The sequence below is a fragment of the Natator depressus genome, chromosome 3 (assembly GCF_965152275.1).
Source record: "Natator depressus isolate rNatDep1 chromosome 3, rNatDep2.hap1, whole genome shotgun sequence".
NCBI lineage: Eukaryota > Metazoa > Chordata > Testudines > Cheloniidae > Natator > Natator depressus.
In genome coordinates, this window is record NC_134236.1 from 178647950 (window position 1) to 178672813 (window position 24864).

General features: G+C 45.3%; 1 protein-coding gene across 1 annotated transcript in view; it reads left to right on the forward strand.

The window, feature by feature from the left end:
- PSME4 (proteasome activator subunit 4) overlaps window positions 1-24864 on the forward strand; it is a 216783-nt gene that overhangs the window by 30377 nt on the left and 161542 nt on the right. The window contains exons 5-6 of the mRNA XM_074949403.1: window positions 7503-7547; window positions 10384-10533. Of these exons, the coding sequence (XP_074805504.1) occupies window positions 7503-7547; window positions 10384-10533 (195 nt within the window). The remainder of the gene's footprint in view (window positions 1-7502; window positions 7548-10383; window positions 10534-24864) is intronic.

Sequence of the window (24864 nt, forward strand, 5' to 3'; positions counted from 1 at the left end):
GCTGAGAAAAATGGCTATCTGCTAATTATTTTAACCAACAAACATCAAAGGGTACAACACGAGGTGATTTTAATGTTTGAATAATTATTACTTGGAATACGGACAAAATGTATATTTACATAGCTTTAGAAATGCATGTCTCTTAAATGAATTTAACTTTACTACAAAACATTGAAGTTTGTGGAAAGTGGTTGAGAGCAAGGACAGTGGTACCAGAAACCACATTAAGGAGAAAAATAAAGTAGAAAAGGCAGTATGAAACACATGCACTGAGCAGCCTGACAGTTTTGGCTTCTCCGGATTTTTGTCAGTGAAAATTATTTTTTAAAACAGGTTATGAAAATGTAGCAGAAATTTGTACTTACATAAGTATAAAATACAAATAACCTTCAGAAAGAAATTTTAGTACTGCATTATTTACTCTGAGGAATCATAGAAATATAGGACTGGAAGGGACTTTGATAGGTCACCTAGTTCAGTCTCCTGCACTAAGGCAAAACTAAGTATTATCTAGACCAGGGGTTCTCAACCTTTTTCTTTCTGAGGCCCCGCCAACATGCAATAAAAACTCCACAGCCCACCTGTGCCATAACAACTGTTGTTCTGCATATAAAAGGCAGGGCTGCCATTGGGGTAGGAAGCAGGGCAATTGCTTGGGCCTTGGGTGGTGGGGCTCAGCGTCCTGGGCTGCAGTCCCTTGTGGTGGGGCTTTGGCTTTCTGCCCTGGGCCCTAGAGAGTCTAATGCCCACCATGCTTGGTGGCCCCCTAAGGGGCCCTGGATCTCTGGTTGAGAACCATTGATCTAGACCATCCCTGACAGATGTTTGGAGGTTTTTAAGAACAGGTTAGACCAGTGGTTTTCAAACTGCAGGTCTCGACCCAGTACTGGGTCGTGGAATGTAAGGCACTTGGTTGCGGTGGCTCTGGTCAGCACCGCTGACTGGGCCATTAAAAGTCCCGTGGACGGTGCTGCCTGGCTAAGGCAGGCTAGTCCCTACCTGTTCTGACACCGCACTGTGCCCCAGAAGCTAACTGGGAGCTGCCCGAGGTAAGCCTGTGCCCCAACCCCACACCCCAATCCTCTGCCCCAGTCCTGAGCCCCGCACCCTAACCCTCTGCTCCAGCCCTGAGCCCCTCCCACACCCCGAGCCCCTCATCCCCTGCTCCACTGGGTCGTGGGCATCAACAATTTTCTTCAGCTGGGTTGCCAGAAAAAAAGTTTGAAAACCACTGGGTTAGACCAGGGGTGGCCAAACTTCCTGACCGTCTGAGCCACATATGACAATCTTCAGAATTTTGAGAGCCAGGCCACGCCTGCTGGGGCGTGGGGCTTTCAGCCCCGCAGGAGGCGCCAGCCTCGCTCTGGATGAAGCACTGAACCCCGGCAGGCGCGCCCCGCAAGTCTGAAGCCCCAAGAACCACCTCCCCACTGGGCAGAAGCTGAAGGGGACATGTGGGGGGAGCACGTGTGGGGTCACATGTCCTCCCAGATTTTTGCCGGAGTTTGCTAGCCCTGCTCGTTCACGTGGTGCTGCCAGCCTCCTCCCTTCACGGCAGCTGCTGGAGCCGTCCAGCTAGGAGCTGCGGCCATGGGGAGAGGCAGTGGCAAACAGCTGACAGCTGCAGGGAGAGCAGAGCTGCTGCTTTTGCTGCTGCCTCTCCCCATGGAGCTAAAGCAGCGGCCCCTCCCTGCAGCTCCCAGCTCTTTGCTGCTACCTTTGCATGGGGAGCTAACACATGGGAGCTGCAGGGAGGGGCCACTGAAGGTAAGAGGGTGTGTGTGCCTGGGAGGGCGTGACTCAAGCTGTTGGGAAGGGGGCACATGTCCTCCACTCTCAGCAGGCAGCAGTCATCTCTGGCAGAAGCCCCTAGCCCCATTACCCTGTTGCAGGGTAGAGGCCCCACTCTCCCCCTGGGGCAGGTGAAGAATGGGGAGGGCCTGGGGGGGCTCCCTGAGCTGCACTTTAACTGTTAAAGAGCCGCATGCGGCCTGCGAGTCGCAGTTTGGCCACCCTTGGGTTAGACGATGGAGATTTCACAACCTCCCTAGGTAATTTGTTCTAGTACTTAACTACCCTTACAGTTAGGAAGTTTTTGCTAATATCTTACCTAAATCCACTTTGCTGCAATTTAAGCCCATTACTTCTTGTCGGGTCCTCAGTGGATAAGGAGAAGAATTTATCACCCTCCATTTTATAACCTTTTACATACTTAAAGACTTATGTTCCCCCTCAATCTTCTTTTCTCCAGACTAAACAAACCCCAGGTTTTTCAATCTCTCCTTGTAGGTCATGTTTTCTAGACATTAAGTCATCTTTGTTGCTCTCCTCTGGACTTTCTCCAGTTGTCCACATCTTTCCTGAAGCGTGGTGCTGAGAACTGGACGCAGTACTCCCCTTGAAACCTTATCAGTGCTCAGTAGAGTGGAATAATTACTACTTGAGTCTTGCTTACAACACCCTGCTAATACATCCAAGAATGGACATTGCCTTTTTTTTTTTTTTTTGGCAATAATAATATATTGTTAACTCATTTAGTTTGTGATCCACTGTAGCCCCCAGATCCTTTTCTGCAGTACTCCTTCCTAGGTAGTCACTTCCCATTTTATATTTGTGTAATTGATTGTTCCTTTCTAAGTGTAGTACTTTGCATTTATCCTTATTGAATTTCATCCTGTTTATTTCAGACCATTTCTCCAGTTTGTCAAGATCATTTTGAATTCTAACCCCTAAAGCACTTGCAATCCCTCCCATCTTGGTATTGTCTGCAAACTTTATAAGTATACTCTCTATCCCATTATCCAAATCATTTATGAAAATATTGAATAGAACTGGACCCAGAACAGATCCCTGTAGGACCCCATTCAACATGCGCTTCCAGCCTGACTCTGAACTATTGATAACTACTCTTTGAGTACTGTTGTCAAACCATTTGTGCACCCACCTTATAGTAGGTTCATCTAGGCTATATTTCCCTACTTCACAGTGTATTTCACTGTTTTTTGATAATTAGTGAAATATAGACAATAGTATCAGGCTTTAAACTAATTCCTTTTATTTTTAAACAAAAGTACACTCAATCTTGAAAGAGTACGCAAAAGTTAGATATTACAGGTTAGAGAGATCATATATCCTTTTCCACATAAAGAAAATAAACCCTACAGTACTTAAAACATGTCCAGGGATAGAGCTTTACCTGGCTTTTCTTTTTAAAGGTAGATACATTACAAGACTGCTAATAATAAGCAAGTCTCCACTTCTTGTAATGAAGAAGGAGAGAAGGACTGGTTAAAAAAAATCAAAGAAAGTTTAGTAGGATTTAAAAAATGATCATGGATTTATATGGGTAATATCCACAGTTAACTTTATATGGGATATTTATAAAAGATATAAACCTTCATGCTTTAGGACATCAGCCAACTATTAAGAAATACTAAGAAGAAACTTCCCCATGAAAAGAAAAGGAGTACTTTTGTGAGCTACAGCTCACTTCACAAAAGCTTATGCTCAAATAAATTGGTTAGTCTCTAAGGTGCCACAAGTACTCCTTTTCTTTTTGCTAATACAGACTAACACGGCTGCTACTCTGTTCCCCATGAAGTTATTCCTTAAGTCTTCGTTACAGAGACTTTGCCCTGGTGTTCATTATACAGTTATGTTGAAGTACGGCGGCTTATGTTGACCTGACTATGTCAGTTTACACACTACAGCCTTGCTCTCGCTGATGTAGGTGGCCTACTACACCGACGTAATTCCACTTCCATGAAAGGCATAGGGCTTATGTTGATATAGTTAGGGCAATGCAGTGTCTGTGTAGACACTGTGTTATTACATTAGCTGTTGGCTGCTTTTTAATCAATTTTATGGTTCCATGCTGCAGTTGTGAATTTGACAAGAAAGTCCTCCCTGCTCCCAGCCAGACTGCTGCCTTCTGCCCAGGCTTCCCGCTCCCACCTGGGCTGCCTAGGCAAGCTGCTACCCAGACTCCCTGCTTGAAGCCAGGCTGCTCCTGGCATCCTGGCTCCCTGCCAGGAGCCCGGCTGCATCGAGGGTTCCACCTCCCTTCTCCCTGTTGGGAGCCTGGGTGGCTGCCCTGCCCTTGGCAGGGAGGCGAGATTCTGGGTGGCTGCAGGGGAGGGAGCAGGGAACCTAGAGTGAGGATGCACACCACTGATCGAAGGAGGGTAGTGTGGACATGAACCACCGCAGTAATTACTAGATTTGGTCGACTTAAGTTTTCAATGTAGACATGCCCTTTAGCACCTTTCTCTGCAGTATTTGATACTGGCCTGGGGTGTTGGCAGGTTACTGGACTAGCTAGGCCATAGGTTTGATCCATAGTGGCAGTTTTTTAATGTATTTGATGCTTTCTGTCCTGGATCATATTTAGTGTTACAGCTGCATACAAAAATCTGCTAGCCTGGTAAATATGGATATTGTAAACAGTTCTCCATCATAGTCTGCAAGGAATCTAAATAAACATTGAGAAACAAACACAAGCCACTGGTCAGAGGCTCGAGGCAGAGTTTGTTCAAGGCAATAATGAGGACAGTAACCAGCTACTACACAGACTGAGTTATTCTCTCCTGTTATATTATTCTTTGCCTTTCTCTCACAGATGGGATAGTCAAAGTGGAATCCCCAAAGAATGTACTGTCTTGAAGTTGACATGTAGTTTAATTGGATACTGGGTTGCGGCCTCCACTCTTTTTTACCTGGCAAAACCATATCTGATGTCCCCTAGTTCATTCTTTTTAGCCTGAGTTGTAAAGCTATGATTGTAAGATTAAAATCTTCACCCATCCTTGCTTAAGATCTGCTGTAAAACTTGTGGGCCAGCAAGACAGGTCTGTGATTTCTGGCATCAGTAGATGAGTCTCATCTCCTCTTCTCTCAGTTCTCCTTTTCCAGCCTCCAAATTCTCCATTGCAATTCCTTTGCTTGAGTGGAATGTGGTGGTATTTTTCCACACTGTGAATAATCTTTAATGTCAATCTTCAACAGCTTAGTATAAAATTATCCAGGAGTGCTGCTGGGCCTTCCTTGTTGCATAGGGGAACTCCTGTCATCTAATATAATGAAACCTGACTGTTTTCCAACTATTTGATTCTTCAGGTGCAGTGGCACTTTAATCCAAAGTCTTTGTGTATTAGCACAATTTGACAATTTCACTTTATTCCATTATTTGCGAAAGGGGGTTGGTCTCTTCTTTTTCCTGTGGCTATTAGAAACTGTTTTAGTAAGTCACCAGCTTACCTTGCAAGGATGTTTTGGACTCTGGCAATTTCTCAGTTCTGGATAAAATCTGCAAAATTCTGTCTTCTACAGAGTGCTGCTTGAAATGCAGACCCTAGGGAGAGGGTGAAAGAAACTGCTGATTTACACTGATACAGAGAGGTAGTGTTGCAGGACTGTAGATACTTCAAAGGCTTCGCTGTGAAAATCTTGCAGATGACACTAAACTGCGGGGAGAGGTAGATACGATGGAGGGTAGGGATAGGATCCAGAGTGACCTAGACAAATTGAAGGATTGGGCCAAAAGAAATCTGATGAGGTTCAACAAGGACAAGTGCAGAGTTCTGCACTTAGAAAGGAAGAATCCCATGAACCGCTATAGGCTGGGGACCGACTGGCTAGGCAGCAGTTCTACAGAAAAGGACCTGGGGATTACAGTGGACGAGAAGCTGGATATGCGTCAGCAGTGTGCCCTTGTTGCAGAGAAGGCCAATGGCATTTTGAGCTGTATTAGTAGGAGCATTGCCAGCAGATTGAGGGAAGTGATTATTCCCCTCTATTCAGCACTGGTGAGGCCACACCTGGAGTACTGTGTCCAGTTTTGGTCCCCCCCGCTACAGAAGGGATGTGGACAAATTGGAGAGAGTCCAGCAGAGGGCGATGAAAATGATTAGGGGCTGGGGCACATGACTTATGAGGGGAGGCTGAGGGAACTGGGGTTATTTAGTCTGCAGAAGAGAAGAGTGAGGAGGGATTTGATAGCAGTCTTCAATTACCTGAAGGGGGGTTCCAAAGAGGATGGAGCTAGGCTGTACTCCGTGGTGGCAGATGACAGAACAAGAAGCAATGGTCTCAAGTTGAAGGGGAGAGGTCTAGGTTGGATATTAGAAAACACTATTCACTAAGAGGGTGGTGAAGCACTGGAATGGGTTACCTAGGGAGGTGGTGGAATCTCCATCCTTAAAGGTTTTTAAGGCCCGGCTTGACAAAACACAGGCTGGGATGATTTAGTTGGTGTTGGTCCTGCTTTGAGCAGGGGGTTGGACTAGATGACCTCCTGAGGTCTCTTCCAACCCTAAAATTCTATGATTCTATGAAAAAGTGCTTTATCCATTTTATATTCTTTTCTGTGAGTTTAAGTGGAGTCTTATTTCCTTTCTGTGGGACTTGTCAGATGTACAGTATAGTGTTTACATGGAGAGCACAGAAGGAATTTTAGCTGGACATCAGAACTTTTACTGGACACTGATCTCTTTATCCTGAGCAAGGCTCCACTTTTATCTCTTATTTTTTGGTATCGTGAGGGTAGGGGTACAGTATTTGTTTTACTTCTAAGCAGTGGGTAAACTACATGTACAGTACAATGATGTTCTGAGTTCATAGAATATTTTTATTCAGAGAATGGCCTCTGACCAAAATGCAATCTAGCAACTGTCTACTCTTGTATTTACTGAAATTAAATGTTAATTACAAAGCCATGTAAAAAGTAAAAACAGATTGCCTGTCATAGCGCCATTGATACATGATTCTCCCTTCCTCATCTTTGTGAAAGCATTTACTATTTTGCTTCAATTTTAAAAAATAGTTTGACAGAATTAGATGTTACACATGTGAAGAAGCTTCATGTGAAAATTGCTATTAAAAACAGTCATTGTTACTCTGATAAAAACAATGTTACCCATAGCTAGGAAAACTTGTTCAGTCAGCTGTTGCTAAGTGTCAGGGAAGCTGTAGAAATAACTAGTGAGTTACAGTTAATTCATTTCTTTTGTTTGGTTAGAGATGTATACAAATGCATTAGATTCGATTATGCATAAACAAAAACCAAATCTAAAAAAATAGTTAAGGATTTGGAGTCTGAAAGGTACTGAAATATACTGCCCATCATCTATCTTAAAACTTAACACTCTTATTGTGTGATTTTTTTCTATTATAGTTTCAAGTATCCATAAAAACTATGTTGATTCTGCTTGTTAGTCCATAATAGAATGCAAGATATTATTCTTTAATATGGTACTAGTTTTTCACTCTGATTGAAGTACAGTGAATACTAGAGAGGAGTAAGGAGTAGAATCAGAAATTAAAGCAGTTTTAATCCTTGTGATTAGGTCTGTATGGAACAGAAGGATTAGCCACTGCATGTACACAGATAGTATCTAATTGCATCAATACCATCTTAGATTTTAAACAATCATAAACTGACTGTTGTAATTACATTAGTCTATTTCAAGTACAGCTTCTAATTTTCTTTTTCATTTTTATTTCAGTTCTGTAGAAAGCGTTCTAAAAACACTTGTGAAAAGTTGTCGACCGTAAGTTCTTAACTATTTTGTAATCTTTCTGAAGCACATGCCTTTAGTATTTCTTTTCTGGAACGTGTTAGGTGCTTGGGGGTACTTTATACTGTCTGTGCTATTTTTTTAAAAGTGTAAGCTTTCTGATCCCCCCTCTCTCTTTTCAACATAACATTTAGCATTTATAGTTGAAGTTCCAAAGTTGAATTATATTTGGTACCTTATATTTGATAAAAGCCTTTGTTCTAGTGAAAAATCATTTGCTAATATTTTCTGGACAAGGCTCCTGTTTTATGGAACTAATTTTATTTCATCATTTTAAACCCATATGATACACTTTTTTTTTTTTTTTATTTGAACTGAAGTGATGCAAATACATCAAGTTTCTATTATTTCTTCTCTGGAAATTTTGTTTAACTTAATCTTTCAAGTGTGTGTTATCAGCTTAACAGAAATAAGCTTAATAAATTCTTGCTTCCCTAGTCCTGCTATCCTGAAAGTTGACACCATAATGGATTGGTCTGTTGCTTTCCTTGGTACAATTTAGAGTAATCTTTTAAGTTAGAGGTTAAAAGACCTATTTTGGGGCCTACTTATGGAAGGGAGTGGGGCAGGTGGGAGGAGGGAAAAGAGTGTAAAACATTGTTTTTATAAATTTTGGAGTCCTTATTAATAATTTTTCTACAGCTGTTGCCTCAAATGTATCAATCTGAGTGATCTTTTACCTTTAAGAGAGATTTTTTAGTTTCCTCAACCACATGTATGAGTTGATGCTTCCTGTGGTATGTTTTTATAGTAACATGTTTAAAGTGAAATCAAAAGGGCAATAACTAAGGGTAGCACTCTGCACAATGTTGAAACAAAGTGTGTGTGTTTTTAAAAATACACTCTTTTCTTCTAAGCTGAAACCTTAGTTGAAAACCAATAAAAAGTTAAGTGGAAAGCCACATAGCTTTTTTTTTTTTTTTTTTTTTAGCCAGGATATTATAAAATAGATCCTAAACCAATCTTTGTAATCTGCAACCATGATTTTGTCTTTTCCATATCACCTCAGTCATATCCACTACCCACAGTGCATATGTCCTCACCCTGGTCTAGAGTTTTCTATAGTGCTCTGTACTAATTGACTTACAGGAGTCTGGGATATACAAGGAATGCAGTTGAGAGGTCTGGTAGCTCTTTTCTGGCCTATGTGAAATACTGATATTCATTGTCCACTTTCATGGGAGCAGGTGATTCACATTATAAAACCATTGCCACATCTGGCATCTGTTAAGTATTATTGGCAGAGACACCAAGGTTTGAATGGCTACCTAGAGGTAATCACCCCAAGTTGGTGTTGAGAAGCGTTGGCAGGGTGAGGGAATTCTACACTGACGCTGGTTGTGCAGTGCCATTTTTTTTTTTGGACAAATGAAGGAATTTGGTTTTTAGGGCTGACAATGTAAGTTTCCGCTAAGCTGTGCAGCTGCACAGCTGCCTATTAAGCCCCACGCAGGGGTTCAGCATTGCGGCGGGGAGAGGCGCCCCTCCCCACCAGCCCCAGCAGGTACCTGCCCTGGACTTGCCACTCCCGGGGGAGAGGAGCCCCTCCCTCAGCCCGTCCCAGCCCCGCTGGAGCTGCCATGGCCGGGGAGAGATGCCTCTCACCAAGCCCCGAGCTGCTGTGGCGAGAGAGGGCTGGGGGGAATCCTCCCCACTGCAGTCCCGGGACAGCCTGTACCCCAAACCCCTCATCCCTAGACCCATCCCAGAGCCCGCAGTCCCCTGCATCCCAACACTGTGCCCCAGCTCTGAGCCCCTGCCCAAACCCCTAATCCCCGGCCCAACCCCAGAGGTCCCCTCCCCCCCGCATTCCAACCCTCTGCCCCAGCCCTGAGCCCCCTCCCACACCCTGAGCCCCTTATCTCCAGCTCCACCCCAGAGCCTGCACCCCTAGCCAGAGCCGTCATCTCCTGAACCCTCTGCCCCAGTCCTGAGCCCTGTCCCACACTCCGAACCTCTCAGCCCCACCCCCACGGCGTGAATTTTGTTATGTGCACCAATATGAAGGTGATGTGTCACACATCACTTCCATATTGGTGCATATAACAAAATTCATTCCGCACATGAAAGTAAAAAATTAGAGGGAACATTGCTGACAATTTGACATCTTTTATTAGCATCAAATTTACACTTAATGTATAATGCATGTTTTTAGTTCAAAATGAAAATGTGAAATTTGATTTAACTTCTGGAAACTCTTTACTCTAAATTTTGCATGGGTGAGGTTGCAGGAATTGGTGGCATGGCTTTTAAGTAGCCATATTTTATCGCAGTAGCTTTTTTATATAAACTAATGCCTATTCTGACTGTGGAACAAATTCTAAACACTAATTTTACATGAGTAAGCAGCTCCTTCTTAGAAAAGTTCCATATTTGTTATAGGGCTATTCTAGTCTTCCAGATGCACTTTATTAGGAGGAATCAGAACATTAGCTCTGCTTCCATTAAGATCAGTCTTTAATGTAAATATCCGTTATTTGATCTCACACAATCTTTACATTGAAGTGGTTCTGTATCATGAGGATTTTTTTAGTTGTAATAAGAGTAAGAAATTTTATTACATTTGCACACTTTGTGGAAATGATCCATATTTCCAGTCATCTCATCCTTCAGACTTTTTTTTTTTTTTTTTTTTTTGAGACTGAGTGAGGCTGAGGATTTATTGGGTTACTGGTCTGATTCTTATCTCTTTCTTTCTAACAATATGGCCCTTACGCCATAACATCTCAGTGCACAATTTAGCTGTAAAATTTAAATTCATGGCAAAAATAAATAAATGAAGTGAAAATTAAGACTTCCCCTTTTTTAGGTATTTTCCAGAAAATGCCTCCACGGAGATGCTAGATGAATGGCGGCCTTTAATGTGCCCATTTGATGTTACCATGCAAAAGGCCATCACCTATTTTGAATTATTTCTACCCACTTCCCTTCCTCCAGAACTTCACCATAAAGGTTTTAAGTAAGTATATCTCAAAATGTTAAAGTTATTTTTGTTCTTTGTTGGGTAATACCACATTACATGGCCAAGGCATTGCCTGTTAATTGGTGGTTTATGAAGTTGCGCATCATGCAAATAGATTCATATATCGATTCTGATAAATATGTATATCTGGTACTCATGTCTTTTGAAATTGCATTGTAATGAACATTATTCTAGGAGTGCATCTAACAGTTGTAATTTTGCTGTTCTTAGAATAGTGGAAAATTGTAAGCCTTTGACTTCTAGGGCAGGGAAGTAGGAGCTACCTTTGTTGTAGAACACGAGCTGTTACTTATGTTTCCAACCATCCATTTCTTTCTCCATAAGAAAAATGGGAAGAGCTCCCCAGGGTCACTGCTCTGTCCTTTCAACTCTTCCTTCATTACACCGCATGCTTCTTGGTATCTTGTTACCATTATTTTTAAAAAAAAAAAAAGTACTTTTAACTAAAAAAAAAAAAAAAAAAAGTGCCTTTTTCTGAATTTACATGAAATATACAACTTTAACATTTCTAGTGATGTATCTTGGTTGGCAAGGCTACAGGCAGGCTTCAGTGATGTTGGCCCCCAAAGGGAGTAGAGCTTTTAGTGAACCAGGGTCAAGTGTTCTCAGTGGGCATCAAGACTTTGCGCTAGTGCTAACTGCTTTAACGTAGACTGTGCCAGGTCTGTGCTTTAGCACTCTGTCATTATCGAGCTGCACTGTTAAGTCAGTGAAATGCATGTCCTCACTGCATCAGATGAATACATTACTGGGGTTGGACACTGAATTGAAGTCTTCACTGTAGAGTACAGATTTTTGGCCAGCCTTTAGTGGCCATTATTTGACCACTGTGGCCTTACATGGTCGTCTCTTGACTCCTGGGCACGGACTCTTCATGACTCTTGTTATGCAGTTCCACTTAGCATTTGATGCTGGTAACTCAGGCTGAGAGTTCTTGGATTACTTGTGCAGGCTGACGATCCCTTATCAGCACATTGCTTGAAGTGTATTCCAGTTCATCTTGCATCATGCCAGTTGAAGCTTGGTTCTGTTGCAGAATCCCCGTGGAGTTCTCTGAGCAACGGGGTGTGCTGACTGTCACCATCTAGATCTGTACTCCAGGCCTTAATGTGTGAGGAAATTGTGTATGTACTGAAGCTCCCAAGGCATTCTGTGTGCCTGAACTTGGGTGTTTCTGGATTTGATGCCTACTCTAGCACCAACAATGAAGAGTCCTTGTGGCACCTTAAAGATGATAAATTTATTTGAACATAAGCTTTCGTGGGCTAAAACTCACTTCATCAGATGCATGGAGTGAAAAATACAGTAAGCAGAATATATATTATAGCACATGAAAAGATGGGAGTTGCCTTACTAAGTGGGAGGTCAGTGCTAACAAGCCAATTCAGTTAAGGTGGAAGTTGCCTATTCTCAACAGCTGACAAGAAGGGGTGAATACCAAGGGAGAGAAAATTACTTTTTGTAGTGACCCATCCACTCCCAGTCTTTATTTGGGCCTAATTTGATGGTGTCCAATTTGCAAATTAATTCCAGTTCTGCAGTTTGTCATTGGAGTCTGTTTTTGAAGTTTTTTTGTTGAAGAATTGCCACTTTTAAGTCGTTATTGAGTGTCCAGGGAGATTGAAGTGTTCACCTACTGGTTTTTGAATATTACAATTCTTGATGTCTGATTTGTGTCCATTTATTCTTTTGCGTAGAGACTGTCTGGTTTGGCCAATGGACATGGCAGAGGGGCATTGCTGGCACATGATGTTTTTATGGAGACGTTTTAGTTGGGGGCTGTAGGTGACTGACCTAAATAGGGAGGGAGGGTGCGTGCTGTCCAAGGACCCTAAGCTATTTTAGCTTTCCCTATGAATACTGAAATTAGTTTCACTGATGCATGTACTTATCAGGTGTCTGAGGGTATGTCTACACTATGAAATTAGGTCGAATTTATAGAAGTCGGTTTTTTAGAAATCGGTTTTATATATTCGAGTGTGTGTGTCCCCACAGAAAATGCTCTAAGTGCAGTAAGTGCATTAACTCGGCGGAGTGCTTCCACAGTACCGAGGCAAGCGTCGACTTCCGGAGTGTTGCACTGTGGGTAGCTATCCCACAGTTCCCGCAGTCTCCGCTGCCCATTGGAATTCTGGGTTGAGGTCTCAATGCCTGATGGGGCTAAAACATTGTCGCGGGTGGCTCTGGGTACATATCGTCAGGCTCCCGTTCCCTCCCTCCCTCCGTGAAAGCAAGGGCAGACAATCGTTTCACGCCTTTTTTCCTGAGTTACCTGTGCAGACGCCATACCACGGCAAGCATGGAGCCCGCTCAGGTAAGCGTCACCGTATGTCTCCTGGGTGCTGGCAGACGCAGTACTGCATTGCTACAGAGTAGCAGCAACCCATTGCCTTCTGGCAGCAGACGGTGCAATATGACTGGTAGCCATCATCGTCATGTCCGAGGTGCTCCTGGCCACGTCGGCCAGGAGCGCCTGGGCAGACATGGGCGCAGGGACTAAATTTTTAGTGACTTGACCAGGTCATTCTCTTTAGTCCTGCAGTCAGTCCTATTGAACCATCTTACGGTGAGCAGGCAGGCGATACGGATTGCTAGCAGTTGTACTGTACCATCTTCTGCCGGGCAGGCAAGAGATGAGGATGGATAGCAGTCATATTGTACCATCTTCTGCCGAGCAGCCGTGAGATGTGGATGGCATGCAGTCCTTCTGCACCGTCTGCTGCCAGCCAAAGATGTAAAAGATAGATGGAGTGGATCAAAACAAGAAATAGACCAGATTTGTTTTGTACTCATTTGCTCCCCCCCCTCCCCCCAGGGGACTCATTCCTCTAGGTCACAATGCAGTCACTCACAGAGAAGGTGCAGCGAGGTAAATCTAGCCATGTATCAATCAGAGGCCAGACTAACCACCTTGTTCCAATAAGAACAATAACTTAGGTGCACCATTTCTTATTGGAACCCTCCGTGAAGTCCTGCCTGAAATAGTCCTTGATGTAAAGCCACCCCCTTTGTGGATTTTAGCTCTCTGAAGCCAACCCTGTAAGCCGTGTCGTCAGTCGCCCCTCCCTCCGTCAGAGCAACGGCAGACAATCATTCCGCGCCTTTTTTCTGTGCGGACACCATACCAAGGCAAGCATGGAGGCCGCTCAGCTCACTTTGGCAATTAGGAGCACATTAAACACCACACGCATTATCCAGCAGTATATGCAGCACCAGAACCTGGCAAAGCGCTACCGGGCGAGGAGGCGACGTCAGCGCGGTCACGTGAGTGATCAGGACATGGACACAGATTTCTCTGAAAGCATGGGCCCTGCCAATGCATGCATCATGGTGCTAATGGGGCAGGTTCATGCTGTGGAACGCCGATTCTGGGCTCGGGAAACAAGCACAGACTGGTGGGACCGCATAGTGTTCCAGGTCTGGGACGATTCCCAGTGGCTGCGAAACTTTCGCATGCGTAAGGGCACTTTCATGGAACTTTGTGACTTGCTTTCCCCTGCCCTGAAGCGCATGAATACCAAGATGAGAGCAGCCCTCACAGTTGAGAAGCGAGTGGCGATAGCCCTGTGGAAGCTTGCAACGCCAGACAGCTACCGGTCAGTTGGGAATCAATTTGGAGTGGGCAAATCTACTGTTGGGGCTGCTGTGATGCAAGTAGCCCACGCAATCAAAGATCTGCTGATATCAAGGGTAGTGACCTTGGGAAATGTGCAGGTCATAGTGGATGGCTTTGCTGCAATGGGATTCCCTAACTGTGGTGGGGCCATAGACGGAACCCATATCCCTATCTTGGCACCGGAGCACCAGGCCGGCGAGTACATAAACCGCAAGGGGTACTTTTCAATAGTGCTGCAAGCACTGGTGGATCACAAGGGACGTTTCACCAACATCAACGTGGGATGGCCAGGAAAGGTACATGACGCTCGCATCTTCAGGAACTCTGGTCTGTTTCAAAAGCTGCAGGAAGGGACTTTATTCCCAGACCAGAAAATAACTGTTGGTGATGTTGAAATGCCTATATGTATCCTTGGGGACCCAGCCTACCCCTTAATGCCATGGCTCATGAAGCCGTACACAGGCAGCCTGGACAGCAGTCAGGAGCTGTTCAACCACAGGCTGAGCAAGTGCAGAATGGTGGTAGAATGTGCATTTGGACGTTTAAAGGCGCGCTGGTGCAGTTTACTTAGACCTCAGCGAAACCAATATTCCCACTGTTATTACTGCTTGCTGTGTGCTCCACAATATCTGTGAGAGTAAGGGGGAGACGTTTATGGCGGGGTGGGAGGTTGAGGCAAATCGCCTGGCTGCTGGTTACGCGCAGCCAGACACCAGGGCGGTTAGAAGAGCACAGGAGGGCGCAGTACGCATCAGAGAAGCTTTGAAAACCAGTTTCATGACTGGCCAGGCTATGGCGTGAAAGTTCTATTTGTTTCTCCTTGATGAAACCCCCCGCCCCTTGGTTCACTCTACTTCCCTGCAAGCTAACCACCCTCCCCTCCTCCCTTTAATCATTGCTTGCAGAGGCAATAAAGTCATTGTTGCTTCACATTCATGCATTCTTTAGTCATTCATCACACAAATAGGGGGATGACTACCAAGGTAGCCCAGGAGGGGTGGTGGAGGAGGGAAGGAAAATGCCACATAGCACTTTAAAAGTTTACAACTTTAAAATTTATTGAATGCCAGCCTTCTGTTTTTTGGGCAATCCTCTGTGGCGGAGTGGCTGGTTGGCCGGTGGCCCCCCCCCCACGGCGTTCTTGGGCTTCTGGGTTTGGAGGCTATGGAACTTGGGGAGGAGGGCGGTTGGTTACACAGGGGCTGTAGTGGCAGTCTGTGCTCCAGCTGCCTTTGCTGCAGCTCAACCATACACTGGAGCATACTGGTTTGGTCCTCCAGCAGCCTCAGCATTGAATCCTGCCTCCTCTCATCACGCTGCCGCCACATTTGAGCTTCAGCCCTGTCTTCAGCCCGCCACTTACTCTCTTCAGCCCGCCACCTCTCCTCCCGGTCATTTTGTGCTTTCCTGCACTCTGACATTATTTGCCTCGACGCATTCGTCTGTGCTCTCTCAGTGTGGGAGGACAGCAGGAGCTCAGAGAACATTTCATCACGAGTGTGGTTTTTTTTTCTTTCTAATCTTCACTAGCCTCTGGGAAGGAGAAGATCCTGTGATCGTTGAAACACATGCAGCTGGTGGAGAAAAAAAAAAGGGACAGCGGTATTTAAAAAGACACATTTTATAAAACAGTGGCTACAGTCTTTCAGGGTAAACCTTGCTGTTAACATTACATACATAGCACATGTGCTTTCGTTACAAGGTCGCATTTTGCCTCCCCCCACCGTGTGGCTACCCCCTCAACCCTCCCCCCTCCCTGTGGCTAACAGCGGGGAACATTTCTGTTCAGCCGCAGGCAAACAGCTCAGCAGGAACGGGCTCCTCTGAATGTCCCCTGAAGAAAAGCACCCTATTTCAACCAGGAGACCATGAATGATATCTCACTCTCCTGAGGATAACACAGAGAGATAAAGAACGGATGTTGTTTGAACGCCAGCAAACATACACTGCAATGCTTTGTTGTACAATGATTCCCGAGTACGTGTTACTGGCCTGGAGTGGTAAAGTGTCCTACCATGAAGGACGCAATAAAGCTGCCCTCCCCAGAAACCTTTTGCAAAGGCTTTGGGAGTACATCCAGGAGAGCCGCGAATGCCAGGGCAAATTAATCCTTTCACATGCTTGCTTTTAAACCATGTATAGTATTTTAAAAGGTTCACTCACCGGAGGTCCCTTCTCCGCCTGCCGGGTCCAGGAGGCAGCCTTGGGTGGGTTCGGGGGGTACTGGCTCCAGGTCCAGGGTGAGAAACAGTTCCTGGCTGTCGGGAAAACCGGTTTCTCCGCTTGCTTGCTGTGAGCTATCTACAACCTCCTCTTCTTCTTATTCGTCCCCAAAACCTGCTTCCCTGTTGCCTCCATCTCCATTGAAGGAGTCAAACAACACGGCTGGGGTAGTGGTGGCTGAACCCCCTAAAATGGCATGCAGCTCATCATAGAAGCGGCATGTTTGGGGCTCTGACCCGGAGTGGCCGTTCGCCCCTCTGGTTTTCTGGTAGGCTTGCCTCAGCTCCTTAAGTTTCACGTGGCATTGCTTCGGGTCCCTGTTATGGCCTCTGTCCTTCATGCCCTGGGAGATTTTGACAAAGGTTTTGGCATTTTGAAAACTGGAACAGAGTTCTGATAGCACAGATTCCTCTCCCCATACAGCGATCAGATCCCATACCTCCCGTTCAGTCCATGCTGGAGCTCTTTTGCGATTCTGGGACTCCATCATGGTCACCTCTGCTGATGAGCTCTGCATGGTCACCTGCAGCTTGCTACGCTGGCCAAACAGGAAATGAGATTCAAAAGTTCACAGTTCTTTTCCTGTCTACCTGGCCAGTGCATCTGAGTTGAGAGCGCTGTCCAGAGCGGTCACAATGGAGCACTCTGGGATAGCTCCCGGAGGCCAATACCGTCGAATTGTGTCCACAGTACCCCAAATTCGACCCGGCAAGGCCGATTTAGGCGCTAATCCACTTGTCGGGGTGGAGTACGGAAATCAATTTAAGAACCCTTTAAGTTGAAATAAAGGGCTTCATCGTGTGGACGGGTGCAGGTTTACATCGACTTAACGCTGCTAAATTCGACCTAAAGTCCTAGTGTAGACCAGGGCTGAGTGGCTTACTGCATTTGAAACTGCCCATAGGCACTGACTCGGTGGGCGCTACAGGGGAAAAAATGGGGGAAAAAGGGGGAAAAATGGTGGGTGCTGAGCATCCACCGGCAGCCCCCCTATGAGCTCTCCCCCCCCCCCAGCTCCTCTGACCTACAGCGATCCATTGTTTCTTCGTGTTCGGGAGGCTTGAAGGGGGTGGAGGGAGGAGCGAGGACGTGGCGGAACTGGGCAGGAAGAGGTGGGGTGGAGGGGGTGAAGAGGCATGATGGGGTCTTGGGGGAAGAGATGGAGTGGGGGTGGGGCCTGGGACAGAGCAGGGGGTCGAGTGCCCCACGGCGCTTTGGAAAGTCAGCACCTGTGAAATTGCCCATTAAAAAGTCTCTGGTTACGTATGATATTAAGTTGGTCATTAGAAAACTGATGAAACCTCTTGAATTTCTTTGTTATGTGGAAGCAGTAACTTCAGTGAGTTAGCTTGAGGTGTTACTGACTTCCACCCCACCCTGTTTTAAAAGGGTAGTGTGATGATATTTGGTTATCCTAAATTCTTCCCCAAAGTGGTGTTGGAGTTCTCCCTTAAACAGTCAGTCTTCCTGTCAACATTCTCCCCAAGACTGAAGGCACTTCCTGAGGAAACTGTTCTCCATGAACTTGATGTGAAAAAAAAAGAAAAGGAGTACTTGTGGCACCTTAGAGACTAACACATTTATTTGAGCATAAGCTTTGCATCCGATGAAGTGAGCTGTAGCTCACAAAAGCTTATGCTCAAATAAATGTGTTAGTCTCTAAGGTGCCACAAGTACTCCTTTTCTTTTTGCGGACACAGACTAACACGGCTGCTACTCTGAAACCTGTTGATGTGAAAAGATTATCTGAAGTGGATTAGAGCTCACAGTACACACATGGGTCAAATTCATTCTGTGAAGAGAGCCATACTGCATTTTTTTTATGGGGTCTGTGAACTGCACTTATGTTGTTCAGGGTCATACGCTACCCTCTATCCACAGCAGATCTCCTATTGATAACAATGGGCGTTTTGCATAAAGACTGAAGGAGAGTATGGCTCTTATGGAATAATAACTGAACTTCAATAACTGAACATTACTATTTTGTTTGAAATCGGTCAGTGGTGGTGGGAAATGAGGCAGAGCAATTCAGGTAATTTGCATGTGCAGTTACCCAACTTCTGAATACAATTATGGTAATTATGCAAGTTAGGGGCACAGGTATGCCTCTGATTATTTGATAAACTTGCTTTTAGTGACATCAGGTGTCACTGAAATGAATTGGATCTCAGAGCTGTTTCAGGCTGTCGCTGGAAGTCGTATCTAAATGGCTGTTGGATTGCATATCCCGTTGCTATTCCTTTTCAAGCCTGCCACTTCAAGGTCCTATTCAAGCTGTTGCTCCAGCCAGCCTCTGAGTAGGTCTTGACCAGAAGAATATGCAGCACAGCCACCACCACCCCCCTTTTTTTTTTTAAACTATTATTGTTATCCAGATGTATATTACCTTATTTTTCCAGACCTTGCTGATGTGGGTCTCTGTAGATGGCTCTGTGTTTACACCTATAGTGACGTCCTTTTTTGTTGTTGAGCATCTAAAAGTATACATCTACTGTAAGGCAGCTGCTGTTGAATAAGGGGATTTCTTGTAATTCTTTCTTTCTGAAGGTGTTTTGTGTTATTGATCTCTGCTCAGCCACCTCAGAGTTGGATTTTTCAACTACCTTGTAAATTAAGTACACTTCAGTCATTTATTAATCTTACCATTTTTTCGATGAAAGCAGAGAATATTGGAAACACTAAGGTTAGCTAAGTTACAGCAACAGAGTTGGCATGCATTACTGCCTCTTAGAAGCCAGTGGTTTAGAATTTTATGTTATGGTAATTTTATGAGTCACATTATTACCTAGAGGCTTAGGGTGGGGATCAGTTTATCTGTAATTCTTGTTCTCTGAAGGCATTTACAGTATATTAGCTTTTTTTTTTTTTTGAGTCACTTCCAAGCCTTCCAGTTCTCCTTACTCTTAAGTTTCCTTTCCTACTTCTTTGTCTCTCCTTCCTTTTCTCTCCTCCTTTCTGTAGGTTTTAATAAAAATTGCAATCCTGAGAGAGGAGGCTCTTGCTATTGATAGTGTGGAAACAGAAAAGAGATGAAGAAAGGTTCATTAGAAGGACAAGATTTTTGTTTTGCTAGAAAATAAATTAAGGCTGCGAGTCTGTCACGGAAGTCATGGATTCCATGACTTTCCGGGACCGCTGTGACTTCTGCAGCAGTTGGTGCAGCTGGCCCGGGGGCCACCTGAGCAGCTCGGGCAGTCCCTGGGCCAGCTGCATGAGGCGCTGGTGGGGTAGTCTCGGGCCGCTGTGCGCCCCCCCCCCCCCGCAGCAGCAGGGGTCTCGGGCTACTGCACCTCCCTGCCCCCCCAGCAACACCAGGGGTCCTGGGCCATGTGCCGCTACCTGGGTCCCTCCTTCCCCTGCCCCAGCAGCAGCAAGAGTTTCGGTGTGGGAAGTGGCTCAGGGCTGGGACAGGGGGTTGGGGTGCGGGAGGGGATGAGGGCTCCAGGTGACGCTTACCTCAGTGGGCTCCCCCAAATGGTGATATGCTCCTAGGCGGAGGCATGGCCCGGCGGCTCCACGCGCTGTCTCCACCTGCAGGCGCCACCCCCACAGCTCCCATTGGCTGGGAGCCCTGGCACTCGGAGCCAGGGCAGCACGCAGAGCCCCGCTGGCCGTGCCTCTGCCTAGGAGCCGCGGGACATATTGCCGCTTCTGGCAATCTGCATGGAGCCAGGAAGGGAGCCTGCCAGTCCCCCCTCTCTTCCCCCCCCCGCAGCAGCTGCAGGGGTCCTGATTTGTTTCTCCCCCCTCGCCTCCCCACAAGTACCCATGGTGTCCCTGGGCCCCCCCCCGCCCCAGAGCACCCAACATTTAGTCAGGGGTATATAGTACACGTCATGGACAGGTCATGGGACGTGAATTTTTGTTTACTGCCTGTGACATGTCCATGACTTTTACTAAAAATACCCGTGACGAAAACATAGCCTTAATTAAGTGACACCTATAATCTTTCTAATGAATACATGAACTATATGGTGGCTTCTCCAGTTCATATGTATTATAAGATGCACTCACTCACCTCATTAAACTTAACAAGCTGAATGAAGTGATTCCTTGGTAGTCAGTTAAAGGTATGGCAGTTACAAATTTGGGAAGCCTGAGATAATGATCTGGCATCAATTGTGAAGAACTGGAGAGATGAGACAGATATAAATCTATGTGCATGTATTAAATGGGCTTGAGAAAAAGGATTTTATTACATTCACATTAATAAATTTACTGCAGCTCCCAAATAACCCCCACTTCTCCATCCCCACTCAATTTCTCAAACTCCAGGGGACACCACAGATCTTCCCAACCCCCACTGCTTCCTTCTCCAACCCCAGTATGCCCAGGTCCCCGTTATGAAATCCCCCTTTGAACCTTGCCCCCCCCTTTAAATATTCCTCCTCCACCATTGAGCCTCGGTGCCCAAGTACCCCATTAATCAGTCCCAGGAACTCCTCTCCTGTCCCCCCCATAGATATTCCCTGGGTGGGGGGTATTGCAGAGTGAACCCACCCTGCACTTACCCCACAGCAGCAGCTCCTTCAGCTCCTGTCCTGCAGGACTAGCTGGGCTGAGCTCCAGGTGTTTTGACTGGATTGGAGGCTTAGGGGATGGTGAAGCCCCCGAGGGGGGCTGGGCGAGGCCCAGGTGGAATATTGCTGAGCGAGACCATCCTGCACTCACCCTGCTGCTGCTGCTGCTGCTGCTTCTTCTATCCCACTGGACTGCCTGGGCTCAGGCACTCACTCAATTTTGGTCTCTTCCCCTCCCCTGGTCATGTTGGAGGGGTGGCTGAGCCAAACCTAAGAAGTGCTGTGGACCCTGCGCACCAGGTTGCAATGCCCAGAGCAGGAGCCCAGCTAGCCGTGTGAGGCAGGAGCTGCTACTGCGCATTGAGTTTTTCATTTTGTTTTTTTGTTTGTTTTGTTTTGTTATTTTGCCTTTGCAAAAACTATGTGGGCCTCTAACAATTACCTCCCTTGTCTTATCTCCAGCACTCCTGTTAATACACCCCAGAACTATATGTCTTTTTCATAACTGCATCACATAGTTGGGTTATATTCAATTTGTGATCTATTATTAACTCCCTGATCTTTTTCAGCTGTCCTACCACCTAACCATTTGTTTCTCATTCAGTAGTTGTGCCTTTTGACTTTTCCTTTCTGAATGTAGTACTGTGACGGATGACCAGAAAGGGTTAAACATCCTGCAGGATGAATGACTCAAATTCAACCCTTAAAGAGTAATGGGAGATAATGTTTGTGTTTTTGTGTATTTACATATCATAGAATCATAGAAGATTAGGATTGGAAAAGACCTCAGGAGGTCATCTAGTCCAACCCTCTGCTCAAAGCAAGACTAACGCCAACTAAATCATCCCAGCCAGGGCTTTGTCAAGCCAGGCCTTAAAAACCTCTAAGGATGGAGATTCCACCACCTCTCTAGGTAACCCATTCCAGTGTTTCACCACCCCACTAGTGAAATAGTTTTTCCTAATATCCAACCTAGACCTCCCCCACTTCAACTTGAGACCATTGTTCCTTGCTCTGTCTTCTGCCACCACATATATATGGGTAGTGGTCAACAATGTAATCAACAGTCCCTGTCTATGCTGTATTCTGTTAATTCAGCGATCAAAAGAACATCCTAGCATTTAAATGAACCGTAAACACGGAATATCGCTGTAGTCATCTCTTTTTGAAACGTATAGCCAGTCATCTGCGAATGGTGAAAAACAGGCAATTGCCTTATGTTAATTCGTGTAGCTAAGTACTGGTGATGGTCCTACTTCAAAGGCTTTGTCTACACTGTGAAAAAACACCCCCCTGAACCCTGCAAGTTTCAGCGCTGTAAAGTTGCAGTGTAGACAGTGCGCCAGCGCTGGTAGCTATTCCCCTCGTGGAGGTGTTTTGGTTTTTTTTTTTTAGCGCTGGGAGAGTTCTCTCCCAATGCTGGTGCTGCAACTACACAGCCATGTTAAAGCGCTGTGGCAGCGCTTTAATGTTGCTAGTGAAGACATGCCCAAAGTCGCCCTGATTACCTATTGTAAGCCAAGGGACGCCGACCTGTCAAAGAAGGCTTGAAATTGTATAAAAGATCTGTGGGTCCTGATCCTGTCATCTCAGATCTGCTTGAGGTTTCATGCAGGTGAAGCCTAAGCCATCAGGACTGAGATCCCAGTTCTAACTGGACCGCCCTGAAGATAAACATTGGACTATAACCTATGGACTAAATTTCTAAAAGAACTCTTTGCAGCTACAAAGCTTATCATCTCTGCTATGAATCTGAACCTCAAGATTGACTCATGTCTGTATGTATCTCTTTTGTATTTTAATAAATTTTAGTTTAGTTAATCAGAATTGGCTATAAGCATGTATTTGGTAAGATCTGGAATATTCATTAACCTGGGAGGTAATGAGTCCGATCTTTTGGAATTGGTAGAAACTTTTCTTTTATATGGCGAATAAGATTTTCATTCATCTTCATCATTCTTGACTTCTGAGTAACCAGTCAGGTATAACAGAAGCTGTTTCGTAAATCTTGGTAAATCTAAGTATTGAAATATCCACCAGCTTTGGGGATTGTCTGCCCCACTCTTTGCAGTTCACCCCAACTGAGTGATCTCAGCTGGCTCCCCCTGCGCCTCGAGGCAAAAAAGTACTTTTTATTTATCTTCATTGAATTTCATCATATTGATTTCAGACCAATTCTCTAATTCGTCAAGGTTATTTTGAATTCTCATTCTGTCCTCTAAAGTGCTTGCAGCCCCTCCTGGCTTGATGTCCTCTTAAAATTTTATAAGCATACTCTCCACTCCATTCTCCAAGCATTAATGAAAATATTGTATAGTGACAGACCCTGCAGGACTTCACTAGATATGTTGAACTGTATCAGTGGAACAGTGAACTATTGATAACTACTTTTTGAATACAGTTTTTCAACCAGTTGTGCACCCATCTTACAGTACTTTCATCTAGAGACCATATTTCCCTAGTTTGTGTATGACAATGTCATGTGGGACTGTGTCAAAAGCCTTATAAAGTCAAGATATATCACATCTGTTGCTTCTCTGTATCCGCTAGGGCCAGTAACCCTGTCAAAGAAGGTTTCAGAGTAGCAGCCGTGTTAGTCTGTATCTGCAAAAAGAAAAGGAGGACTTGTGGCACCTTAGAGACTAACAAATTTATTTGAGCATAAGCTTTTGTGAGCTACAGCTCACTTCATCGGATGCATTCAGTGGAAAATACAGTGGGGAGATTTATATACACAGAGAACATGAAACAATGGGTGTTACCATACACACTGTAACGAGAGTGATCACTTAAGGTGAGCTGTTACCAGCAGGAGAGCGCGGGGGGCGGGGGGCGGGACCTTTTTGTAGTGATAATCAAGGTGGGCCATTTCCAGCAGTTGATAAGAACATCTGAGGAACAGTGGGGGGGGGATAGTTTTACTTTGTGTAATGACCCATCCACTCCCAGTCTCTATTCAAGCCTAAGTTAATTGTATCCAGTTTGCAAATTAATTCCAATTCAGCAGTCTCTCGTTGGAGTCTGTTTCTGAAGTTTTTTTGTTGAAGAATTGCCACTTTTAGGTCCGTAATCGAGTGACCAAAGAGATTGAAGTGTTCTCCAACTGGTTTTTGAATGTTATAATTCTTGACATCTGATTTGTGTCCATTTATTCTTTTACGTAGAGACTGTCCAGTTTGACCAATGTACATGGCAGAGGGGCATTGCTGGCACATGAACGAGCCTCTGATAGTGTGGCTGATGTGATTAGGTCCTATGATGGTGTCCCCTGAATAGATATGTGGACACAGTTGGCAGCGGGCTTTGTTGCAAGGATAGGTTGCTGCGTTAGTGGTTCTGTTGTGTGGTGTGTGGTTGCTGGTGAGTATTTGCTTCAGGTTGGGGGGCTGTCTGTAGGCAAGGACTGGCCTGTCTCCCAAGATCTGTGAGAGTGATGGGTCGTCCTTCAGAATAGATTGTAGATCCTTAATGATGCGTTGGAGAGGTTTTAGTTGGGGGCTGAAGGTGATGGCTAGTGGCATTCTGTTATTTTCTTTGTTGGGCGTTTCCTGTAGTAGGTGAATTCTGGGTACTCTTCTGGCTCTGTCAATCTGTTTCTTCACTTCAGCCGGTGGATATTGTAGTTATAAGAGTGCTTGATAGAGATCTTGTAGGTGTTTGTCTCAGTCTGAGGGGTTGGAGCAAATGCGGTTGTATCGTAGAGCTTGGCTGTAGACAATGGATTGTGTGGTGTGGTCTGGATGAAAGCTGGAGGCATGTAGGTAGGAATAGCGGTCAGTAGGTTTCTAGTATTGGGTGGTGTTTATGTGACCATCGCTTATTAGCACCGTAGTGTCCAGGAAGTGGATCTCTTTGTGGACTGGTCCAAACTGAGGTTGATGATGGGATGGAAACTGTTGAAATCATGGTGGAATTCCTCAAGGGCTTCTTTTCCATGGGTCCAGATGA